Here is a 20344-nt window from a genome sequence, read left to right on the forward strand (position 1 = left end):
CCCAGGCCCTTTGCCTCCCCATATAAACTTTAGAGTCAGTTTGTCAGTATCCACAAATAACTTGCTAGGATTTTGACCGAGTATTCGTTTTTTCCCTATATCCTTTATCCCCGGACTTGGCCTTCTCAGCATCCCTCCCCAGACTAAACTCAGGAGTGAGGTCTGGGGACTGCTGTGTAGAGTTGAGGAGACGGCAACAGGAAGCTCCATAATAATAAAGATGCACAAAATCTAGCCTCCCTCACTCTTGTCCCTCTTTCTAGTGACTCCCAGTGGGCAGAGCAGTCTAGATGGGAGTTGAGAGCATAACTGCCGGACATTGCTTCCTGTCCCTTCCTGCAAGCCTTTCTTCTGTGTATGACTGGCCCTGACCGGAAACCACTGGAAAGAAGGGGCTGAGCCCTGAGTGACCACCTACCTGCCTCTTCTCTCCATGCAGGCTCCACTTCCTAGTGTTCGACACGGAGGAGGTCCATGATGTTCTGCGCATCTGGGATGGGCCGGTGGAGAGTGGGGTCCTGCTGAAGGAGCTCAGTGGCCCAGCCCTGCCCAAGGACCTGCACAGCACCTTCAATTCCGTCGTTCTGCAGTTCAGCACCGACTTCTTCACCAGCAAGCAGGGTTTCGCCATTCAGTTCTCAGGTCTGTGTCCACCTTCCACCACCCGCCTCCATCAGTCCTGCCTCGACCCCCTGTCCCCTTCCCTCAACTCCCCTATTTCCTTCATCTCTCCACTCAGGTAAAGATGTTGGTTGAGCATCCGCTCTGTGCCTGGTTTATGGGCAATGCTGGTACTAACATCCGTGCCGAGCTTACTCTAAAGGGGGAGACAGGCAGGCGAATAGGCACTGACATGCAAATCTACAAGTATGTGGAGAGAGAAGTGTGAACTATAATGGTCACCTTGGGGCATCAAGGAAGATGCTCCAGGAAAGACAATGCTCAAGCTCTGACCCAAACGATGAGTAGAAGTTACAGAAGAATAGACAGTGTTTCAAGGAGGGCATGGTCAATTATGACGTGGGTTTAGAGTTGCCATGGAATTGGACATGCAGGATTCCTGGGTCCTTATTAGATGAGTAAGAGAGAAAAGAGCATCTTGGGTGTGAATGGCATGTGAAGCAGTGCAGAGGCAGGATCGTGGGCTCCAGATGTAGAGGGTTGTCCTTGGCTGAACCCTGGAGTGTGTGGAGGGAGGCAGGGCAGGAACAAGCTGACAGTGGTTTGGGGCACAGTCACGGAAGAACTGATCTGACACATCTCACACTCCGTTTCTTAGTTTAGTGCAAGTCTCAGTAAGGACTGGGAGCCAAATATGAGTAATCTAAATTCAATTACTTATGTGCTGTGGTAGCCAATTACAGAGGAGCATCACAGAGAGCTACCAAAAATGGGCAGTGCTCAGACATCCAAGTCCTGATATGAGCTCGCATCTGTGATGGTCCTGCCTCTCCTGCGATGCATCATCTCATATCCTCTGAAGTGCCTCTTCCATCACTTATCTCCCTACACGGGTGACTCCAACTCTGTCTACGCTTATGTTTAGTATACAGCAGCTGTCTCATTACCATCTCCTTACTCCACTGTGGGTGTGAGGGGGTGGCTTCCATGGTGATGGCCGGAGCAAGGCTGTGTGGCACCTGGGCTGTGGCTTTCCCTCCACTTTCTCACCTGATAGATATATCAGCTAAGGGTGGTTGGGTATATCTCTAGCACCAGTAAGGCTGTAATGGCATTACAGAGCCTACTTCCAGCTCTTTTAAGCATCTGTCTTCTCCATGGAGACCAGCATTTAGCAGTGTGGGATGGGGTGGTTGGCACACATGAGGGTCTCCAGGACCATGTTCCTATGCACTCAGTAACTTGCCCGCCTAACATTCATGCCGGCTGCCAGCCTCGTGAGAAATAGCTCCTTGTGGGATTCATTGGGAATCTTCTTACTGGAAAGCTGGCACCCACTTACCCATGGAGAGGGCCCCTGGTGATCAACCAGTAACACTGAACTGACCTAAGATTAGAGTCCTACTGTGGGGCCACAAGAGTCATTTTAGGTAAATGTTTCCCGACATCTGTCCCCATGAGGTCCATGGGCAGTTGATTGGTATTGCAGGAAAAAGAAGTCTGCCTGATCAAATTATGTCAGGAAGGTGCTTAGGCTGAGGCAGACCTAAAGAGATTATCTGTAATTCGGAGCCTCCGAGAACATCTGTTCTGCTAATGCAGATGAATTTGGAAAGTGTTGGGCAGGTCACACTTCTCTGACATATTTCATCATGGGTGACTTTTTCCAAGGCTATCTCGAAAGACTAGCATTTCATGAAACATACTTTTGGAGATTGCTGGCATACGCCATGGAAACTTCTCCCAGCAGTAAGGCAAGTGGAATGCTAAAGAGACAGCTCAGTCCATTCACTGGGAAAAGAAGAATTAGGAATAATTAAGCCAGATATGTATTGTCTCTGTGTTGAAGCTGATGGGTATGGTTTTACAAAAGGCCCATCATTGCACTGGCAAATTTCCCCCATGGATTTGCGCTCTCCTACCTCCAGTGTGTGCTCTGCCATGTGGGCCAGGGTCCCTGGGTGCTCCCGTGAGCCGTGCCTTCACCCAGCAGCCCCAGCTGCTTTCTCACTCACTGCTCAGCTCAGAGATGCCCTTTTCCTCCTTCAAGGTTCATCTCAGATGCCACTTCCTCCTAAGCTCCCCATTCAGAATAAATTGCTGTCGCTACTGGCACCCCCAGCACTTCTGTTTCTTCAGCACATGGCCAATTCTAGGCACTCGGCCTTGCCTGGGACCTGGCCACCCACTTGCCAGCTCACAGGAAGCTCTTAGAGGGTGAGGGGCCACTTTGTGCCCCCCATCAGACTCCTGCAGCAGGAGCCCACTCACTACTCAGTGGACCACTGGGTACATGACGACATGAACAAATGGGTGGTTTTCTCTTAACACAGGGTTTCCTTAGGCAAGTCACCCTGAGTATCACTTAGGTCCACAAAGAGAGGAGTGGGCAGAACTACCTGGCCTAGGCTCCAGGAAGGCCGTGCCAACCTGGCCTGGTGTGCTGGTATACCCGAGGTTGGGGAAAGGTCACCTTCCCTGTTGCTGTCATCACTTAGCAAATACCAGCACTGCTCTAGGGAAGAGGGAACGGCTAACCCCACGTTAACATTATCGTGTGTGTTTGACAGGGGATTGTACAGAAATGCCAGGGACGATTAGTGCAGGCTTGGCTTTATTGAGTAAACACGACTGTGTAACATCTAACATCCTGTCTGCACCACATGGATCCAGCCTCTCCCTGGGGGCTTTGCTGAGCAGCTCACATTCAGGAGCATTAAAAGGAGAATGAAGAAAATGTGAGAGGGAGCCCTGAAGGAGAGGCATGCGTAATCACGGCCATCTATAGAGCCACCACCACCTTAAACTCTCTACGACATTATCTCTTATAATTTTCACAAAACCCATAAAGCACGGGCATCATTATTAATCCATGTTGTAGATGTGAGCTCTGGGGCCCAGAGAGGTTTCTCATTCAAGGTCATCTAGAGTTAACAAGTGGAAGAGCCTGGGTCAAAATCCCTGTGTCTGATTCCCAACCCTGGGCCCTTAATCATCACACTCTGTTGCCTCCCCTGTATGATCAGAACAGTGAGCTATTTTTCTTCTAGAGAATCATTTGCATGTATATGCTGTAAAGCTGGAGATGAAAGCTAAGTCCCTTTTTAATTGGGAAGGGAGAAGATTGTTTCTTGTTTGACTTTATAAATAAATTCAGTAAGTGTCTGATGGTGACGGTTTGTTCATTTATTTATTCACCCAAGAAATACTTACTGAACACCACTGTGTGCCGGATACCACTCTAGGCCCTGGAGACAGAGCTGGAAGCAAAACAGCCAAGGTCTCTGTTCCCATAGTAATGCACAAGTGATTTACAATAAAGAGGAAAACACGTGAACTAGCAAGATGATTACAGGTTGTGCTATGAAGGGAACACAACACGGTAATGTGACAGATTTGATGGAAAGGGGTTAAAGGGTAAGCCCAGAAGAAGGTGATCAAAGAAGCCTGTCTGAGGAGAGGATGTTGGAGCTGAAAACTGAATGACAAGGCAGAGCTGGCATAGAAAGATCTGTGGCAAGAGCGTTCCAGGCAGAAGGGGCAGCAGGTGCAAAGGCCCTGGGGGAGAGAGGGTGTTGAGCTGGCTGTGCTGGAAGGAGACTTTACAACTGTGGCTGAAACATAATGATAGCAGATCATTGAGGGTGTTAATGATTAAAGCTGGATCAAAGCAAAGGATAGGTTTTAACATGTGATTTCAAAAGAGGAGAGTTTAAGATGCCATAAACCAGGAGTCGGCAAGCTTTTTCCGTATAAATCCAGGTAGTAAATATTTCAGGCTTTGTGGACCACGTGATCTCTGTCATAACAACTCAACTCTGTCATCAGAGCATGAAACCAGCCATAGACAACATGTTTACAAGTGAGCATCCCTGCGTTTCAGTAAAGCTTTGTTTGCAAGAACGGGCATACAGCCAGATTTGGCTGTGGACCTCAGTTTGTTGTATACTGTCCAGCATTACCAGGTATAAGGAATTAGGTACTCCAACTCCAGACCTGTCCATGCAATCCTAGATCTTATAATTAGTGATATCAGTGTGTACAGTTGCCCTGGGCTTTTGCACCGAGTAACAGAAGAGAGTGGATGCATATCCCCAGGAGATCTGGGGGATGTAGAAAGCATAAAATCTCTCTAAGCCTTCCTGGATTGCTTAACAATTAATGTGGGAACTACCCTGGCAACCCAGTGGCTAGTTAAGACTTTGCCTACCAATACAAGGCGTGTGGGTTTGATCGATCCCTGATCCAGGAGCTAAAATCCCACATGCCTCATGGCCGAAAAGCATAAAACAGAAGCAGCATTGTGACAAATTCAATAAAGACTTTAAAAAATGGTCCACGTTTTTAAAATCTTTTTTAAAAAAAGGACTACTGTGAATTTTACATTTTATTCCATAATAAATTCATTTGTTTTAGTGTAAAAGTTATTTTTCCCAGAATTTCTGAGAAAAATTGACCATCCAAGCCAGTGACTGTATTGATTCTGTGTCCCCTAGAGTCTCCTATTCCCAGGGCCTGCCAAGCACAGTCTATGCACCATGACACAGGCAGAGACCCTGGAGGAAGCTGGGGTTGATGCAGCTGCCCCAGAACCCTTTCTCTGGACTTCCTCTTATACCCTTTCCTTTGGTGTGTTTTCTCACCTGCATTTTGTCCATTTATTCCTTCAGTCATGCTTTTATTCATTTGTTCCTCCTTTCCACCATTTATTTGATGTTTGCTTTTAAAATAAACAGGCTTCTCTATATTACACTGTCTGATATTAGGCTACAAATATCTCCCAAATTCCTAGGTTTATTGAATTTTTAAAACATTCCAGCTACTAATGTTTATTTTGAACTCTACCGTGCCACTTGCTGTAAACACCAGATTTCTCTCTGTTTCAGTCTGATGAGTTGTGAGTTGGTTGCCATGCAAGGGAGAATATGACCTTCATCTGACCTTAGTAACTCTGGCATCTTCTCAACCACCACTCAGCATGCAGGCAGGCCAACTCCCAAACTCCCTTGCAGACCTTTCTGATTGCATATTGGAGTTTATTCTTAATTACCTTGTCACTCCCTCATACGGATCATGTTAGCGACATTTTGCAAAATTGGAAAGCTCTCTGTAACAAGGCTTGTGTCGTTAAATCAAATTGAACTCAGTTCTACTGGCATAGCAGGGCAGTCATGCTTAACTCTTGGTATAGTGTCTCATGATAGATGGATGATAGTGATGGTGAAGGTACGGGTAGAACAGGTGACGGGCAGGAGCAGTGGTGAAGGTGGTGACAGGAATGGGCATGAGAACAGAGGTGGTGGCACTGTTGCTGCAGCTGCTGATGCTGGCGGGAGGTGATGGAGATTCTGGCAGAGACCTTGGTGATGGAAATGGTGACGTTGGTGAGTGTGGTGAGCTGGGAGCTTCACTGTCTGGCAGATATCTAGGCAACCCCACTTTCTCCTCTGTTTTCTTATCCCAGTGTCCACAGCAACATCCTGCAATGACCCTGGGGTTCCCCAGAATGGGAGCCGGAGTGGTGACAGCTGGGAAGCCGGCGACTCCACGGTGTTCCAATGTGACCCCGGCTACGCGCTACAGGGAAGTGCGGAGATCAGCTGCGTGAAGATCGAGAACAGATTCTTCTGGCAGCCCAGCCCACCGACCTGCATCGGTACAGAGCAACTGCAGTGTGGCCCCCGCTCCTCTGGTCCCACCACGTGTATCCTCCAGGTCGCCCAGCCCCTTAAGTGGCAGCTACATTTGGAGTCTGTCCAGGAGAGTCAGAATAGCTGAAAGTTGCAGGAGCCTCCACGTTTACTCTGCTTTGCCTGCATATGTACACACACACACACACACACACACACACACACACACACACACACACACACACACACACTCACAGTCATACACTCACACTCTGTGTCTGTGCGTGTGCTGTGCCTGCTAAGTCATTTCAGTCGTGTCCAACTCTTTTCAACCTTATGGCCTGCAGCCTGCCAGGCTCCTCTGCCCATGGGATTCTCCAGGCAAGAATACTGGAATGGGTTGCCGTGCCCTCCTCCAGGGGATCTTCGCCACCCAGGGACCAAACCTTAAGTCTCCTGCATTTGCAGGCCGGTTCTTTACCACTAGCGCCAAGTGGGAAGCCCCGCTCACACTCCACACACTACAAATTCTTTCCTCTTCAAACTGGTCCCCAAATTTTCTGTTTGTCCCTTTTCTCCTGGCCCAGTCCACGTAGACTGGGAGGAGGACCATGGGTCATCTCGGGTAACAAGGGTCCTCGGGTTCTGAAATGACCCTTCTATCACCTGAAGCGCTGGAAGGGCACTCGCAGGCCTGGATGTAAAGGGAAGACCTTTGCTCTTCTTCTTCACAAGGAAATGATTGGTTACCTGGCTTTCGGTTCTCCAGCTCTATCCTTAGTCCTTAGATTTCCCTACTTGACAGATGAAGAAGTGGAGGGTCTGCAATGTGTCCAAGGTCACGTAGCTAGTGCGGGTTGGGGCCTGAGTAATCAGTCCTGCTCTCTAGCTCCTGAAGGCTGGGAGGAGGAAGGAACTTGAAAGGAGAAGAGGACAGGAAAGAAAGAAACAGAAATCAATAGAAACAGACATTCCAGGGCTCACGTCCACATGGCTCTTTTCCTCAGGCAAAATACAGAGTGTAGTTCTGTACTGTGTCGGCAATGAGACCAGGAGTCCTGGGGTCCTTACCGTGGGCAGCCCCGTGCTGGCCACCTCCTCACCAACCTCACTTAGCTTTCCCTACCGCTCTCTGTAACAAGCACCAACCCCTCATCTTACAGCAGAGGAAACTGAGACTTGGGAACTTTGAACATCTTGTCTCACATCACAGAGCCAGGATACGGCAGTGCCAAGAGTCACCCCCACATCAGCCTGAACACGACGCCTTTCACGCTCCTGACTCCCACACTGACTCCCACCCCAGAGATGGGCTCCGGGGACTTTCTGAGACGCACCCCAGCAGTGCCCACCCCGGTGACGCCCAGCCCCCTCTTTGCACACAGGCTCGGTGGGAGGTGCTGTCCAGGCAGCTGAGGACTGGCCTTTGCTGGCCGTGCCCTGCAGCCTGGCGCTGATGGTGAGACACTGAGTCCTGGCCCGCGGTGGCAGTGAGGACTCAGGGGTGTGTGTGGTAGGAGCTGATGCAAGTACCGTGGACAGGAAGGTGAGGCCTGGGTTTCAGAGCCCGCTCGCTTGTCAACTGGAGCTGTGACCCACCGAGGGAGCATAGGATATTGAAGAAGCCAGGTCAGGGGGAGTTCTGGGCTTTGCTGTTTACTAGTTCAGTGGCTGTGGGGAAATTGCTTCAACTCTCTGACCCTCGGTGTCCTCATCTGTAAAGTGAAGGTAAGCGTACTTCCCTCGTGGCGCTGTGGGGTGAGCCAGCACTAACCCTGACCTCAAGAAATAGTGCCGTCTCTCCTTCTGTCTTTTCTTCCTCTCTCCTTCCTTCCTCTCTCCTTCCTTCCCGTCTCTGTTTTCTTCTGTCACGTTTTTGGATTCCCTTCCCTTCCCTGAACCAGACTTCCATCCGGTGGAGGGACTTCTAGTGAGGCAAGGGGGTCAGACGACCTCTGAGGCGCCTTCCAAATTCAGCCTTGTCTCAGGCTGGGATTCCTTCATTTTGTCTTACAGAAAAACGGGTCCTGACATGAGGCTGTCCCGGCTGGAGCAGGGGGAAGCCCTGAGCTGAGCCGGCGAGAGCAGTAAATGTGTAGCCAGCAGGGCAGAGAGGTTAATTTGGCTTTCATTACCCATTCTCCTGCACTCGGCATGGGGAAATGTTCCTCGCAACTAAATGAGCATCTGCCTCTTCTCCCGAACAGTCTGGAAATCCCAGTGACAAGCCCCTCATCTCCAGCTCCCTTGGCCGTCTGCCAGGACGGGTCTGCCTTGCCTTCATACCCCTTCATTATAGGGAGGAAGCAAAGGGAGGTAAACAGGCATTTGCGGGCGTCCTCCCCACCACAGGCGCTGGTCTGGATGTAGCTACATTTTCACAAATGAAATCGCTGTGCAGGGAGTTTAGAGCTTGGGTTCCGGCTTCCAGCTGCCTGGTTCGAGTCAGCTTCACAAGGACAGGCTGTGTGGCCTTAGACAAATCATACCATCTCCCTATGCCTCATTTTCCTACCCTGTAAAGCAGGGAAGATAATAGTACCCACCTCCTGGGGTTGTTTGGAGGATTGAATAAGCTAAGGCTGTAAAGCCCTTAGAGCCATGCCTGGTTCATAGTAAACACTGTGTATGTTAGAGACCTTTATAGCCATTATTCTTTTCTTACATTTTATTTTGTATATAAGAAAACAGGGGCTCAGTGAGGTGGGATAGCTTTGCCCAAAGTCACAACTAGGAGGAGCCCAGGTCGAAATTTGAACCCAGGACTGTATAATGTCAAGATCAATGGTCTTTTCCACAGCTCTCACCCCTCGATTCAGCTGGCCCACTTTTTAGCCACCTGGAATGACCAGTGCTGTCCCCCCAACTCACACCTGGGCGTTGTGGTTCATAAGATCAAGCCTGGATCTGAGGGCAGAGCCTGTCTTCCATTTCTAACTCATAGTGGGGCGTGGACAGGGCCAGAGTGAGGGCCTGGAGGCCATGCCCAGGGTTGGAAGGGGGACCTGGCTCCTGGGTCCAGCTTGGCATCCCAACCCCAGCCCTAACTGAGTACCCACTTGAAAGGATGGGGTGCCGCTGGCTTGTCACCAAGGCCTCAGTTAGTCTCCAACAGCTCAGCTGGCCTCCTGGCCAACGCCTGGGCCTAGAAGGGGAAGGGAGACTTTGTGTTCCTCAAGCAGCCCCACCCGAGCAGCAGGACCCGACCATCCTGTGGGTGCAGCATCCCAGGAGTCCAGCCACAGCCTTGAGGACAACTGGCCAAGAGCAACGAGGCCCACGCCAGGGTCCTGGGTGGGAAGCAGAGGCCTGACTGCCTGATACTGGGGGGCCATCACGCAGGGAGCTGGGCCAGAGCAGGGGCCTCGAACCCAAACAGACTGAGAGCATTTGGGGGTTGGTGGGAAAATAGGGGGAGCAGTTTTGAAGCATGCAGATTCACCCCATCTGTGCAAACTTAAGGGAAGGAACCCTTGGGCTGTAAAGGAAGGTGGAGCCTGGTAGCCCTTGCCTAAATGGAGGGAGCACTGGGAAGATGCCCCAGGAGCTGGGACCTCTGCCTTGACCAGGGTTTTCTGCTCTTCCTGGCAGTACCATTGTGTTTTCTAGGCCGGCCTGGGCAGGGCCACACTCAGTGGACAGGACAGTGTGGTCTTGCTTTGTTAAGTTCAAGGTTTTACCCTGATCAGACAGGCCTCCAGTCTGTCCCATCCACCTAACCATCTTGTCTAAAGAAGGGTCAATGGAGAAGAAGTGAGTGAGATACAAGACAGACTCAACTCAAGGGACCATCCTCACTCCCAGAAGCTCTTCTCCTGGGTACCCTGCCCCTGCCGGCCTGCGGGAAGGGACAGCCCTCCCCATTCCCACTGCTGCCAGCGGCTCCAAGGCAGCACAGAAGCATGGGCAAATGATGGGCTTGGGGGCCAGACACATGAGGGTCTGAGTCTCAGAGTGGCTCTGGGCAAGTTCTTTAACCTCTCTGAGCCTCAGTTTCCTCTTTTCTGAGTCAGGAAGGGTAATCCATAGCTTACCGAGTTGTTATGAGATAGAAATGAGAAATGGATCTAAAATGCTGTATGTCATGTGTGACATTTAATAGGTGTTCACTGGAGTGTGTCTGGTACTCAAGTTGTGACTTGAGAAATATTTCCCACGAGAAAAAGCCCACACTACTCATGACCCCTCAGGTTTTATGTTCAGCCACATTAGGGCTTTTATGGCCTCATCTGAAGACCTACCATTTTTTAAAGAGATCCTGTTGAGGATTGATCCAGCCCTTTAGGCTCACCCCTAGTAAAAGCTACACTGAGGCAGCAAAGGTTAGTTCTGGGACAAGCAAATGGCTGCTCTGAAGTCCAGTCCTGGATGCACCCTCAGCTCCCTCCTCCACGTCCAGTCCTGGCCCTTCTGCGGGCTCACTGCCCACTCTACCGCCACCCTTCAGCGGTGCCCCGAGGTTTTCAGACCAAGCCATGTCTGTAGTCTCAGCCATCTTTTCCTATTAACATACGCGTACAACCTCCCAAGCTTCGCTATATCAGACCCTCATGCTGCGGTCCAGTAACCCAGCCCCCTGGGGGACAACCGGATTTAGGGTCTGGGACGTGCCCTCCAAGGGCTCTGGATGAGCAGCTTGCTATATTCCCGGCCACCTTCCCACCCCCCACCTGCTGGAAAGGCCTGTCGTCTCAGGGGAGGGGGACCACCGTGGACTAATTGGGGATTTGTAATATTTCCATACAACGGAGGAACACATGCTCTCTTGGACAAAGGCCTTTGAGAAAATTGGAAGGTATCTGCAGCCCCACGCAGGTGCCAAGAGCACTGGCAGCGTAGGAGGCCAGGCACACTTGGCAGACACACATGATTGCTTTCTGCGCCTCCTGACATCAAGTGCACTGGGATTAGTGGTAAATACCCACAAAGCTCAACCAGAAATGGGACCCGATGCCGTGAAAGGAGACCGAGTATTTCATATGTCTGAAAGCCTAGTAATGGCTTCATACATGGACGAGGTACAGTATGCCACATGCTTTCACAGACATCTCCCAAATCTTTACAAGCGTTCCATGAAAGAGGTGTTACCTCCGCAGAAGAGGAGGGACACTGAGGTCTAGAGAGGTTAGATAAGTTCCCTAAAGTCACACAGACAGGAAGTGGCAGAGCCAGGTATTTTGATTTTGTTGTTTAATAGCTTAGCGAGGTGAAATCCCTGTAACATAAAATTAACCGTTAAAAAAGAGCATTTCAGTGGCATTTAGTGCACAGTCAGTGCTGTACGAGCCCCTCGTCTCTCCAGTTCCAAACAGCTCCATCACTTTAACGCGCGACCTCACACCCATGGCACTCCACCCCCGCCCCCCGAACCCCTGGAACCAAGTTCTAATTTAGGTCCATCAGACACAGTCCCTCCTCTACCAACACTGGTGGAAAGGTGACCAGGTGCTGGGGGCAGTCTCACCCTTGCCTTCCTCTCTCCTCAGCTCCCTGCGGGGGAGACCTGACGGGACCATCAGGAGTCATCCTGTCACCAAATTACCCAGAACCCTACCCGCCGGGCAAGGAGTGTGACTGGAAGGTGACCGTCTCGCCAGACTATGTCATCGCCCTGGTATTCAACATGTATGTACCTTTCCCCCGGGTGGGAGATGGAGGGCTCAGAGCAGGTAGGGGTGCAGACCCGGGTCTGGGTGAGTATCCATTCCAGGGGAGGAGAAGGAGTCCAGAAAAGGAGAGAAACCAGCATTCATCGACCATCTCCTATGTGCCCAGCACTGTGCTCTGTGGCTTCATACATAGTATTCTCTTATGTGATCCTTGCGCTCAGTCACTCAATCATGTCTGACTCTCTGCAACACTTAGGACTGTAGTCCGCCAGGCTCCTCTGTCCATGGGATTTCCCAGGCAAGAATACTGGAGTGGATTACCGTTTCCTCCTCCAGGGGATCTTCCCAACCCAGGGATCTAATCCACGTCTCCTACATTACAGACACATTCTTTACCACTGAGCTAGCTGGGAAGCCCTATTTAATCCTTATGGTAATTTATAAAGTGGCTATTATTCTTGGTTTCTCTCTCTCTCTCTTTTTTTTTTAACCTCTGAAGATGCCAAGATGCAGAAATGGGTCATTTTTCCCCTGCTCTTCTGAATTCTCCCCCTTTCTGCTGTCACCAGCTTCTCCTACCACCCTCTCCAGTGTAGGAACAGCCCAGGAATCTCCTAGCCACTCCCCTGCCAAGCTCCAACACTATCTCCTTGATTTCTTTTAGAAGCAAACTCTTCACAAGAATTGTCTCTGCTTTCCTCTCCTTTCCTCGCCTCTTGTTCACTCTCAAATCACTGACATTCGGTTTCTGACTCCATGGTTCCACTGGCAACTCCTCTGCACTCCTGGCTGTCAAACCAAACTGTACTTTCCACACTTTGTCCAACCGCATCTCTTTATTACTCCCTGCATGCTTCTCCTGCTTTTCCCCTTGGCTTTGTGAACTTACCCCTCTGGCTCTCCAGCTTCTGGGAGTTTGTGGATTCTTTCTCATGCCCCTCGCCCTCTGCCAGGCTCTGTCACAGGCCCTTCTGTCTGCCTGCCACACCTCCTCCCTGGACAAGCTCATCCACTCCGACGCTTCACTCACCTCTTGTAAACTGGAGACTCCAGTCTGCCACCCACGCAGACTCTCTTGTGGGCTGCGGGCTCCATAGCCAACTATTGGACAGTCTCTGTCCGATACCTGCAGGCTTCGTTATTACAACAGATACAAAACTAAGCCCCTTGCTTCTCCCCTTTGATGATCTCTATTCTGAAAATTGGGGGCGACCCCACTGTCCATCTTCACTGCTTCTTCTGTTAGTGGCCAAGGCATAGAGCCTCCGCTGTGTTAACCTTAGCTTTTCCCCTCTTCTCCATCCTCCCAGCTACTGTCTTGGTTGATGCCCTTATTGTTTCCTGTCTAGATTACTGCCCCAGGCTCCTAACTGGTTTCTCTGCTCCATCTTGTCCTCTGTGCCAACCTCATCTTTAGCTCGGTGTTGGAGTGATGCTGTCACTGGAAAACGCTGAAATATGCACCTCATTTACCATTTTAACACACGATAATACACTACTCAGCAATAAAAGGAAATGAACTACTGACACATGCAGCAACGTGGAAGAGCCTCAAAAATATCACAATGAGCGACAGAAGACAGACACACATGAGTACATAATGTATGATTCCACTTAAATGAAATTTTAGAATCAGCAAGACCAATCTACAGTGATAAAAAGTCAGCTCAATGGTATCTTCTGGGGGTGGGGAAGATTGATTGAGAAGGGGCCCGCCCCGGGAACTTTGGGGGATAGTGAAAACCTTGGGTCTTGATAGACACGTGTCAAAACTGAAGGAGTGGTATCCCTAAGAGCTGATCATTCCACCTTGTATAAATTATACCTCGGTTTAAAAAAAAAGAAAGAAACAAATATATCCCTAGTTTTTTAATACTTCAAAGTCTCCCTCTTCTCTATAAGAGGGAGACATTGTTTGGGGTTTTAATTGGGGGTGGGGGGAGTTGTTTGTTTGGGGTTTTTATTTTTGGTCCAGTCTTTTGAGTTTCATTCCAAACCATCTGGCCCCCGCCTGCCTCTCCCCTCAGTTCCCCCACCTGGTCCTAACCCTGAGCTCCAGCCAGACTGAACTACTCACAGTTGCCAAGACTATTTCATACTTCGTGACTGTGCTTCTGCTTATCCCCTCACTGTGATTTCCTTTCTCCTCCTTGTCCGATCACTGAGGGTCTTCTAATGCCCCAAGACAAATTTCACTCCCATCCTCCATGATGAACTTGCTGCCGTGTTCCCACTAGCCTGCACAGACTTTAGACTTTGTTGTCTTCACGTCTGTCCCTTCCTTCAAATCCAGAACCGTCTTGAAGAAGGGATGGTGTCTGACATCCCTGCGTCCTGGGCACCTTGCACAGTGGCCGGCATACTGAGGGTGCTCAGATAAAACCCCGTGGTTGCAGAGAGACAGGGGCAGATGGAGGGCTTTTGGAAATGAATCCAAACTGACTCACTCCCAAACCCTTCCTTGGTGACCTTTGAAAGAGCAGGTGGAGGAACTGAACTATGGGGTCAAGAAGGCCATACCACCCAGCCATGGTGGGGTGACCCTGCAACTGACAGAAGTGTGAGAGGGTGCTGTGTAGGAGGGAAACCAGTGCATATGTGGCCCCATGTCTAGTCCTCCCAGACCCACGTCCTATCTCTCTGCCAGCTCTATCGCCACCTACTATCCTAGACAGTAAATGGCCTCCTCTCTCTGCCATGTCTCACTTAGTTGAAGGGTAGAAGCACCGTTTGGTTCTCAGTCCAGCCAAGTGGAGGATCTAAATATCCCAACCCATAGCTGGGCTTTGAACAAGTTGGCATCAGACCACTGTTCTCCACAAACCCGTTTACTTCTGTGGTTTCCATCTTGGCATCCTTGGTTGGCACCAGTCGCCCTTGTTGGGTGTATACCTAGAGGGGAAGTGCTGCACTGTAGGGCAGGCATAGGTTCAGGTCTAGCAGATACTGCAGGACAGTTTCCCCACGTGGTTGAACCAATTCACCCCCCAACCAGCAGGAGGTGAGGGTTCCAGTGGCTCCATATTCTTGCCAGTCCGTGGCATTTCCCCTCATTTTCACTCAAGCCATTTCAGTAGGATAAATGACACTCAAGAGCTCTAAGGTTCAATTTGCTAAGCTGAGAAGGTTTGTAAAATGGGTTTTTTTTTTCCTAGACCAGGGTCAGGATTACTTAGAAAGAGACACACCTGGGGGAGCCAGGAATGGGGTTCGCTGAAAACTGGCTGGGGGGTGGGGAATGAATGCAGCAAGGGTCCTTCATGAGAACAAGCCCCTTCCTGCCAGTGAATGGCTACCTGGCTGGCTCTCACTCCTCAGAAAAGGGGGTGCAGCTTAGGACAGTGTAAAGAATAGAAGAGGCAGGTAAGAGACCTGGCTTCTGGGCCTGCTCTGTGGGTTCTGACCACTCAATGTGTACAGCTGATAGCTGATTTTCCCTTCTGTGCGCAATGTAGTGAATATAGACAACAATGTTGTGTTATAATCATCAAACTTGCTAATAGGCTAGATCTTAATTATTCCAACCACTAAAGAGAAACGATAATTATATGATGTGACAGAGGTGCTAATTATCGCTACAGAGGAAATCATATAACAATATATAAATATAGTCAATCAGCATGTTGTACCCCTCAAATTTATATGCCAATGTCAAATATAGTTCAATTTTTAAAAATACCTTTTTTAAAAAAAGAGGGTGTTAGGCTTTTGGCTCCAGCTTTCTGGACCCTGATGCTAGAATCTGGCGGCTCTGTCCAAGCCTGCCTTGTCCACCGTCTCTCTCACTGGGAGGTCGGGGGTGGGGGGGGGATACATCCTTCCATCCCCACCAGGAGGTCTAGGGGATTGGGCGCTGGTGGGGGCTGGAGAACTTGCTGTGTGGGAGGCCCCATCCTTTGGTTGAGCCCGAGGCTGGGTACCAGCCTTTATGTGACCTCAGCGGGGTGGGGTCGGGATGTGTTTGTTCCCCAGCTTTAACTTGGAGCCTGGCTATGACTTCCTCCATATCTACGACGGACGGGACTCTCTCAGCCCCCTCATAGGAAGCTTCTACGGCTCCCAGCTCCCCGGCCGCATCGAGAGCAGCAGCAACAGCCTCTTCCTTGCCTTCCGCAGCGATGCTTCAGTGAGCAACACCGGCTTTGTCATCGACTACACAGGTAGGGGCCCGGCGGAGCAGAGATGACGTGGGCAGGGCCAACCACACCTGGCCAGGGATGGGGGAGGTGTAGTGTGGCGAGGAGAAGGTTGGACAGGGTCACGGGGAGCCTGCTGCCACCTGCAGAGCCCCTGCCTTTCTGTGGCCCTCACACCCAGCTGCCCCAGGCCTGGGAGAAAAGGGGCCTTGCTTTCTTTCTGCTCCTCGTTTCTGTTTTGACATCACGACTCCCATTTACTCCCTTTTCTATGAGGGTCAAGTCTAGACCTTCTTCAGTCTCATAACTTCAGCCCAAGCGATCAGCCGGCATCTTCATGGCCACACCCCTGCATTTGCTGAGGGTTCTGATATGAGGTTCAGTCTCCCTCTCTACCCCGAAGCCTCCCACCCTCCTGGATAAATGCAGGGCCCACCCAACTCCTGGGGTCATGGTGCCTGGATCTCTGTCCCAAGGCCACTGCTTGGCCATCCTCTGGCACCCTGTCATAAGCTGGACACTTTCTGACACTCTTTTTCATCTAATTTTTATTTTATATTGGAGCACAGTGGATTTACAGTGTTGTGTTAATATCAGGCACACAGCAAAGTGATTCAGCCACCCGTATATGTGGGTCCATTCCCTGTCAGACTCTCCTCCCATATAGGTCACTACAGAATGACACCTTTTGATCACATTTTCTCATCCCTCCAGCTATCCCATCCTTTTGTTCTCATTCCACTTTTGGATTAATGAAAGCAAGCTGAAGGGTATGGGGGTCGAGCCGAGGTCAGCAGATTTTTTTTCTTGAAGGGCCAGACAGTAAATAGTTCAGGTTTGTGAGCCATGCGTCTATATCACTGTTACTCTGTGCTACTGATGCCGCTATAGCACAAAAGCAGCCAAAGATGGAACAGAAAGGAATGGGCATGGCTGCGTTTGCATAAAAATCTGCTTACTGACACAGGCCTTGGTCCCTGCCTGAGCAAGAGCGTTGACATCAGATCAACTGGGTACAGGGCTCATGTTTACTGCTTAAGGACTTATTGACCAGAGACATGTGAATGTCTTTTGTTACCCAAATGTTATTGACTGGTGTGTTTCAATATTCACTTGTTGTTGTTCTGTTGCTCAGTCGTTTCCGACACTTTGCGACCCCGTGGACCACAGCACGCCAGCCTTCCCTGTCCTTCACTGTCTCCCAGAGTTTGCTCAAACTCATGTCCACTGGGTTGGTGATGCCATACAACCATCTCATCCTTTGTCACCCCCTTCTCCTCTTGCCGTCAATCCTTCCCAGCATTTACAGCAAATCACCAGCCATAGGTGTTTCTTTCTGCAAAAATCCCCAGGTCAATAGTGTGTATGGCCTGGAGCAAATTATTTAACCTCTCCAAAACTCTATGTCTGCATCTACAAAATGATGGTAGAATAATTCCTACAGCACAGAAACGCACTTGATGAATCCAAGCATGAAAGCCCAGGTCTGGGGCCTGGCACCTTGCAAACATTCTGTAATATTCCAGTCATAGCAGCAGCAGGAGGAATATTCCAGGTTCTCGAGCACTTCACTTTCTCCTACTCTGTTATTCTCTTTTTGACCTTTTCTTTTTCTCTAATGATCCCAGGCCCCATTATCTAGATCCTAGCTCCATCTTTTGCTTGATTTGTGAGCTTGCTTAGTTATTATCTCTTGGAACCCATTTCTCCAGCTATAAAATGGTGATCATAATAGTTATGTTGCAGAAGGTTAAATTAAAAGATATTTTATACATATAAATGAAATGAAGGAGGATAGTGCCCAGGATGGACTAAGTACTCTGTAGATACTCTGGGGATGATGGATTTTGTTATCGCTACTGTAACCCAAGTTCCGCCAGACTCATCAGCCTGTGTGTACAAATGGGGTCACAGTACCAGTTAAAATTAAAAAGTTCTGGGCTCACGTCCCCCACTTGATTAATGTGGGGCTTCAGCAACCTTTTAAAGTGTCCCTTAATTAAATATTTGTGGCAACTCCTAGGAATAATTCACACGAGCACACAAATAATCCTAATCATAACAGTGGTTAATTTAGTAGTCTGCCAACAGCCAGCAGTGTCCTGAGCAGTTCACATCCATTGACTCACCGAAATCCTCGTAACTCTCAGTCGCCTGCTATGTGTCAGACACAATTCTCAAAGATGCTTGGGACACAAGTTAGAGAAAGTTTTGCCTGTGGTCGTCCTTCCTCGTGGGACTGGCCTAGATTCTTTGCCATCCTCTCTTCCTCTCGATAACCACCATTTGATAAACCTCCTGCACTCAGTCTCCACATGCTGATATCAGAACAGACACAGTCACAAGTTGTGGAATGCTAACAGAAGGCATGTCTTAGGTTCAGCCAGGACCCCGATTGCTCCACCCACCACCATCCCCACTGCCATGTCATCATCTTCACTTTTTATTATTCATCTCTTTAATTACACTTTCATCGGTACCCTCAATTTTCCTGCTCCCTGATCCTTTAATTGCATAAACCTTGCACAACTGCACCCTTTATTAAATTCCCTGTCAAGTGGCTGAACACAGCTAGAAGTCACACAAAAGTGGCACTTGGAGCCACCCTAGCCAGGCCTTAGCAACAATCAGAGCGACATCTAGCTTGTCCCACCTGAGTCTTCTACGTGGCAGGGATTCTAAAATTTTACCCCAAATGTCACCATTTTCAACCTTCTTATAAGATGACTGCATTTCATCATCCCTGGGTTCAGTGACTACAGGGTAGAAACTCCCTCGGCTTCCTCCCTGGTCCCCTTGTCATGGCAACCTGGCTGTGGTCTCCCCTCCCCCAGGTCTTCTCTGCAAATCCATGTGCTAGAGCCACACCTCTAGGTCCTCATTCCCAAAGAAGCTCCTTCCATGTTCAGCTGTTGGCCTAAGACCAGATCTGGAAGCGTCCTCAGATACAGAACAAAGCTCCAGGGAATAGGGTCTTCCAAGCAGCCACCTGAGCCTGCCAAGCAGCCAAAGGAGGCCAGTTACTGGGGAGGGACAAGGGGGGAGACACAGCCCACCACGCACCTTCTACCACCTTATGAGGATCTGAGCTGCAAGTGCCAAATGAATGTGTCTACTTGGGGTGGGAGGTACCTGGTGAGACCTGGACCTTCCTTCCTTCCTTCTCAGATTACACACCTCCAAATCTGGATCACCTCTCTACTATGTCCCAGGCCTCTGGTCAGGTAGCCCATTTGGTGGAACCCAGGGAGATCCCATGGTCTCCTTCTCCATATCCCTGGGTTCCTGGAATGGGTCTACTCTGCTACCGGATCCCAAGAACTTGATGATATTCCCTCACGTTCAATATCTATATAAGGGAGATCGCCATCACTTATCACCTATATGGCCTTAAACAAGTTACTTAACTTCTCTGAGAATCACTTCCATGCCTGTCCGAGAGGGACAGTGGTACTCTATGAAGAGGTAGTTGTGAGGACTGGTCAATAGGCACAGCCCCTGGCAGCGGGCTTGATAGTAGTTGGCACACACTTTGATCTTTGCTTTTCCATCCCATTTCCTTTCTCCTCCTGTGTGATAGACATTTCATTTGTTCTGCCTTTGTCTGGAAGATAGAACCTTTGTTCATTGAACTAGCCTGGTAGAATGGGACATATATTTAAAATATATGAATATTTGTGATTTGTGCATGCATGTGTCCTGTATACTTCTCCAATCCAGAGCAAAGAATTTAGATACTCTACACTCTGCGAGTCTATAGAACACCCTTGGTTGAGTTGGTAGCCCATGGAGGACATGCACACTGAGGCAGGTGTGGATTCTTAGGAAAAGAATAGTTGGCCGCATTTATCTAGAAGCCATGTTCTGTCCAAAGGCAGAATCCTGTCTTTTGGAGAGATCCTGGGCTCCACTAATGCTGAGGATCTGGATCTCCATGGAGCTGTGGTTTCAATGGTTCTGCTTTGGGAGGTGTGAGGATCCACATCAAGAGATGTTGCCAGACTCAGCTGGGCTTAGCCCAGTGAAAACCACTCTCTTACCCAAGTCAATCCCTCTTTTGATCCAGGGTGAACAGACCAGGAGTCTTTCCTTATTTCCTGCCAACTTCCTAAGGGAAAAGCAAAAACAATTTGGTCCCATCTTAGTGAGGGATCATTTAGTTCCTATGAAGAAACCATTAAGAAGAAAAAGGAGTTAATTTATTATAAAAAGGTGAAAAACAGAAACGCTTAAACCAACTTGAGACAGAAAGACTTTGTTATAAAAAGAAAACTAACAGCCAAACTGATTTGATCTAAAGAGCATTCTGTATTTTAACAATATTGATGATAAAAACTCACTCTCACTT

General features: G+C 49.4%; 1 protein-coding gene across 1 annotated transcript in view; it reads left to right on the forward strand.

The window, feature by feature from the left end:
* Nucleotides 1–20344, forward strand: part of CSMD2 (CUB and Sushi multiple domains 2) — a 667647-nt gene that overhangs the window by 514798 nt on the left and 132505 nt on the right. Inside the window, exons 26-29 of the mRNA XM_081490945.1 lie at nucleotides 440–642; nucleotides 6086–6277; nucleotides 11738–11876; nucleotides 15833–16020. Of these exons, the coding sequence (XP_081347071.1) occupies nucleotides 440–642; nucleotides 6086–6277; nucleotides 11738–11876; nucleotides 15833–16020 (722 nt within the window). The remainder of the gene's footprint in view (nucleotides 1–439; nucleotides 643–6085; nucleotides 6278–11737; nucleotides 11877–15832; nucleotides 16021–20344) is intronic.

Source organism: Giraffa tippelskirchi, chromosome 5 (assembly GCF_054371585.1).
Source record: "Giraffa tippelskirchi isolate mGirTip1 chromosome 5, T2T-mGirTip1v1.2.pri, whole genome shotgun sequence".
Lineage (NCBI taxonomy): Eukaryota > Metazoa > Chordata > Mammalia > Artiodactyla > Giraffidae > Giraffa > Giraffa tippelskirchi.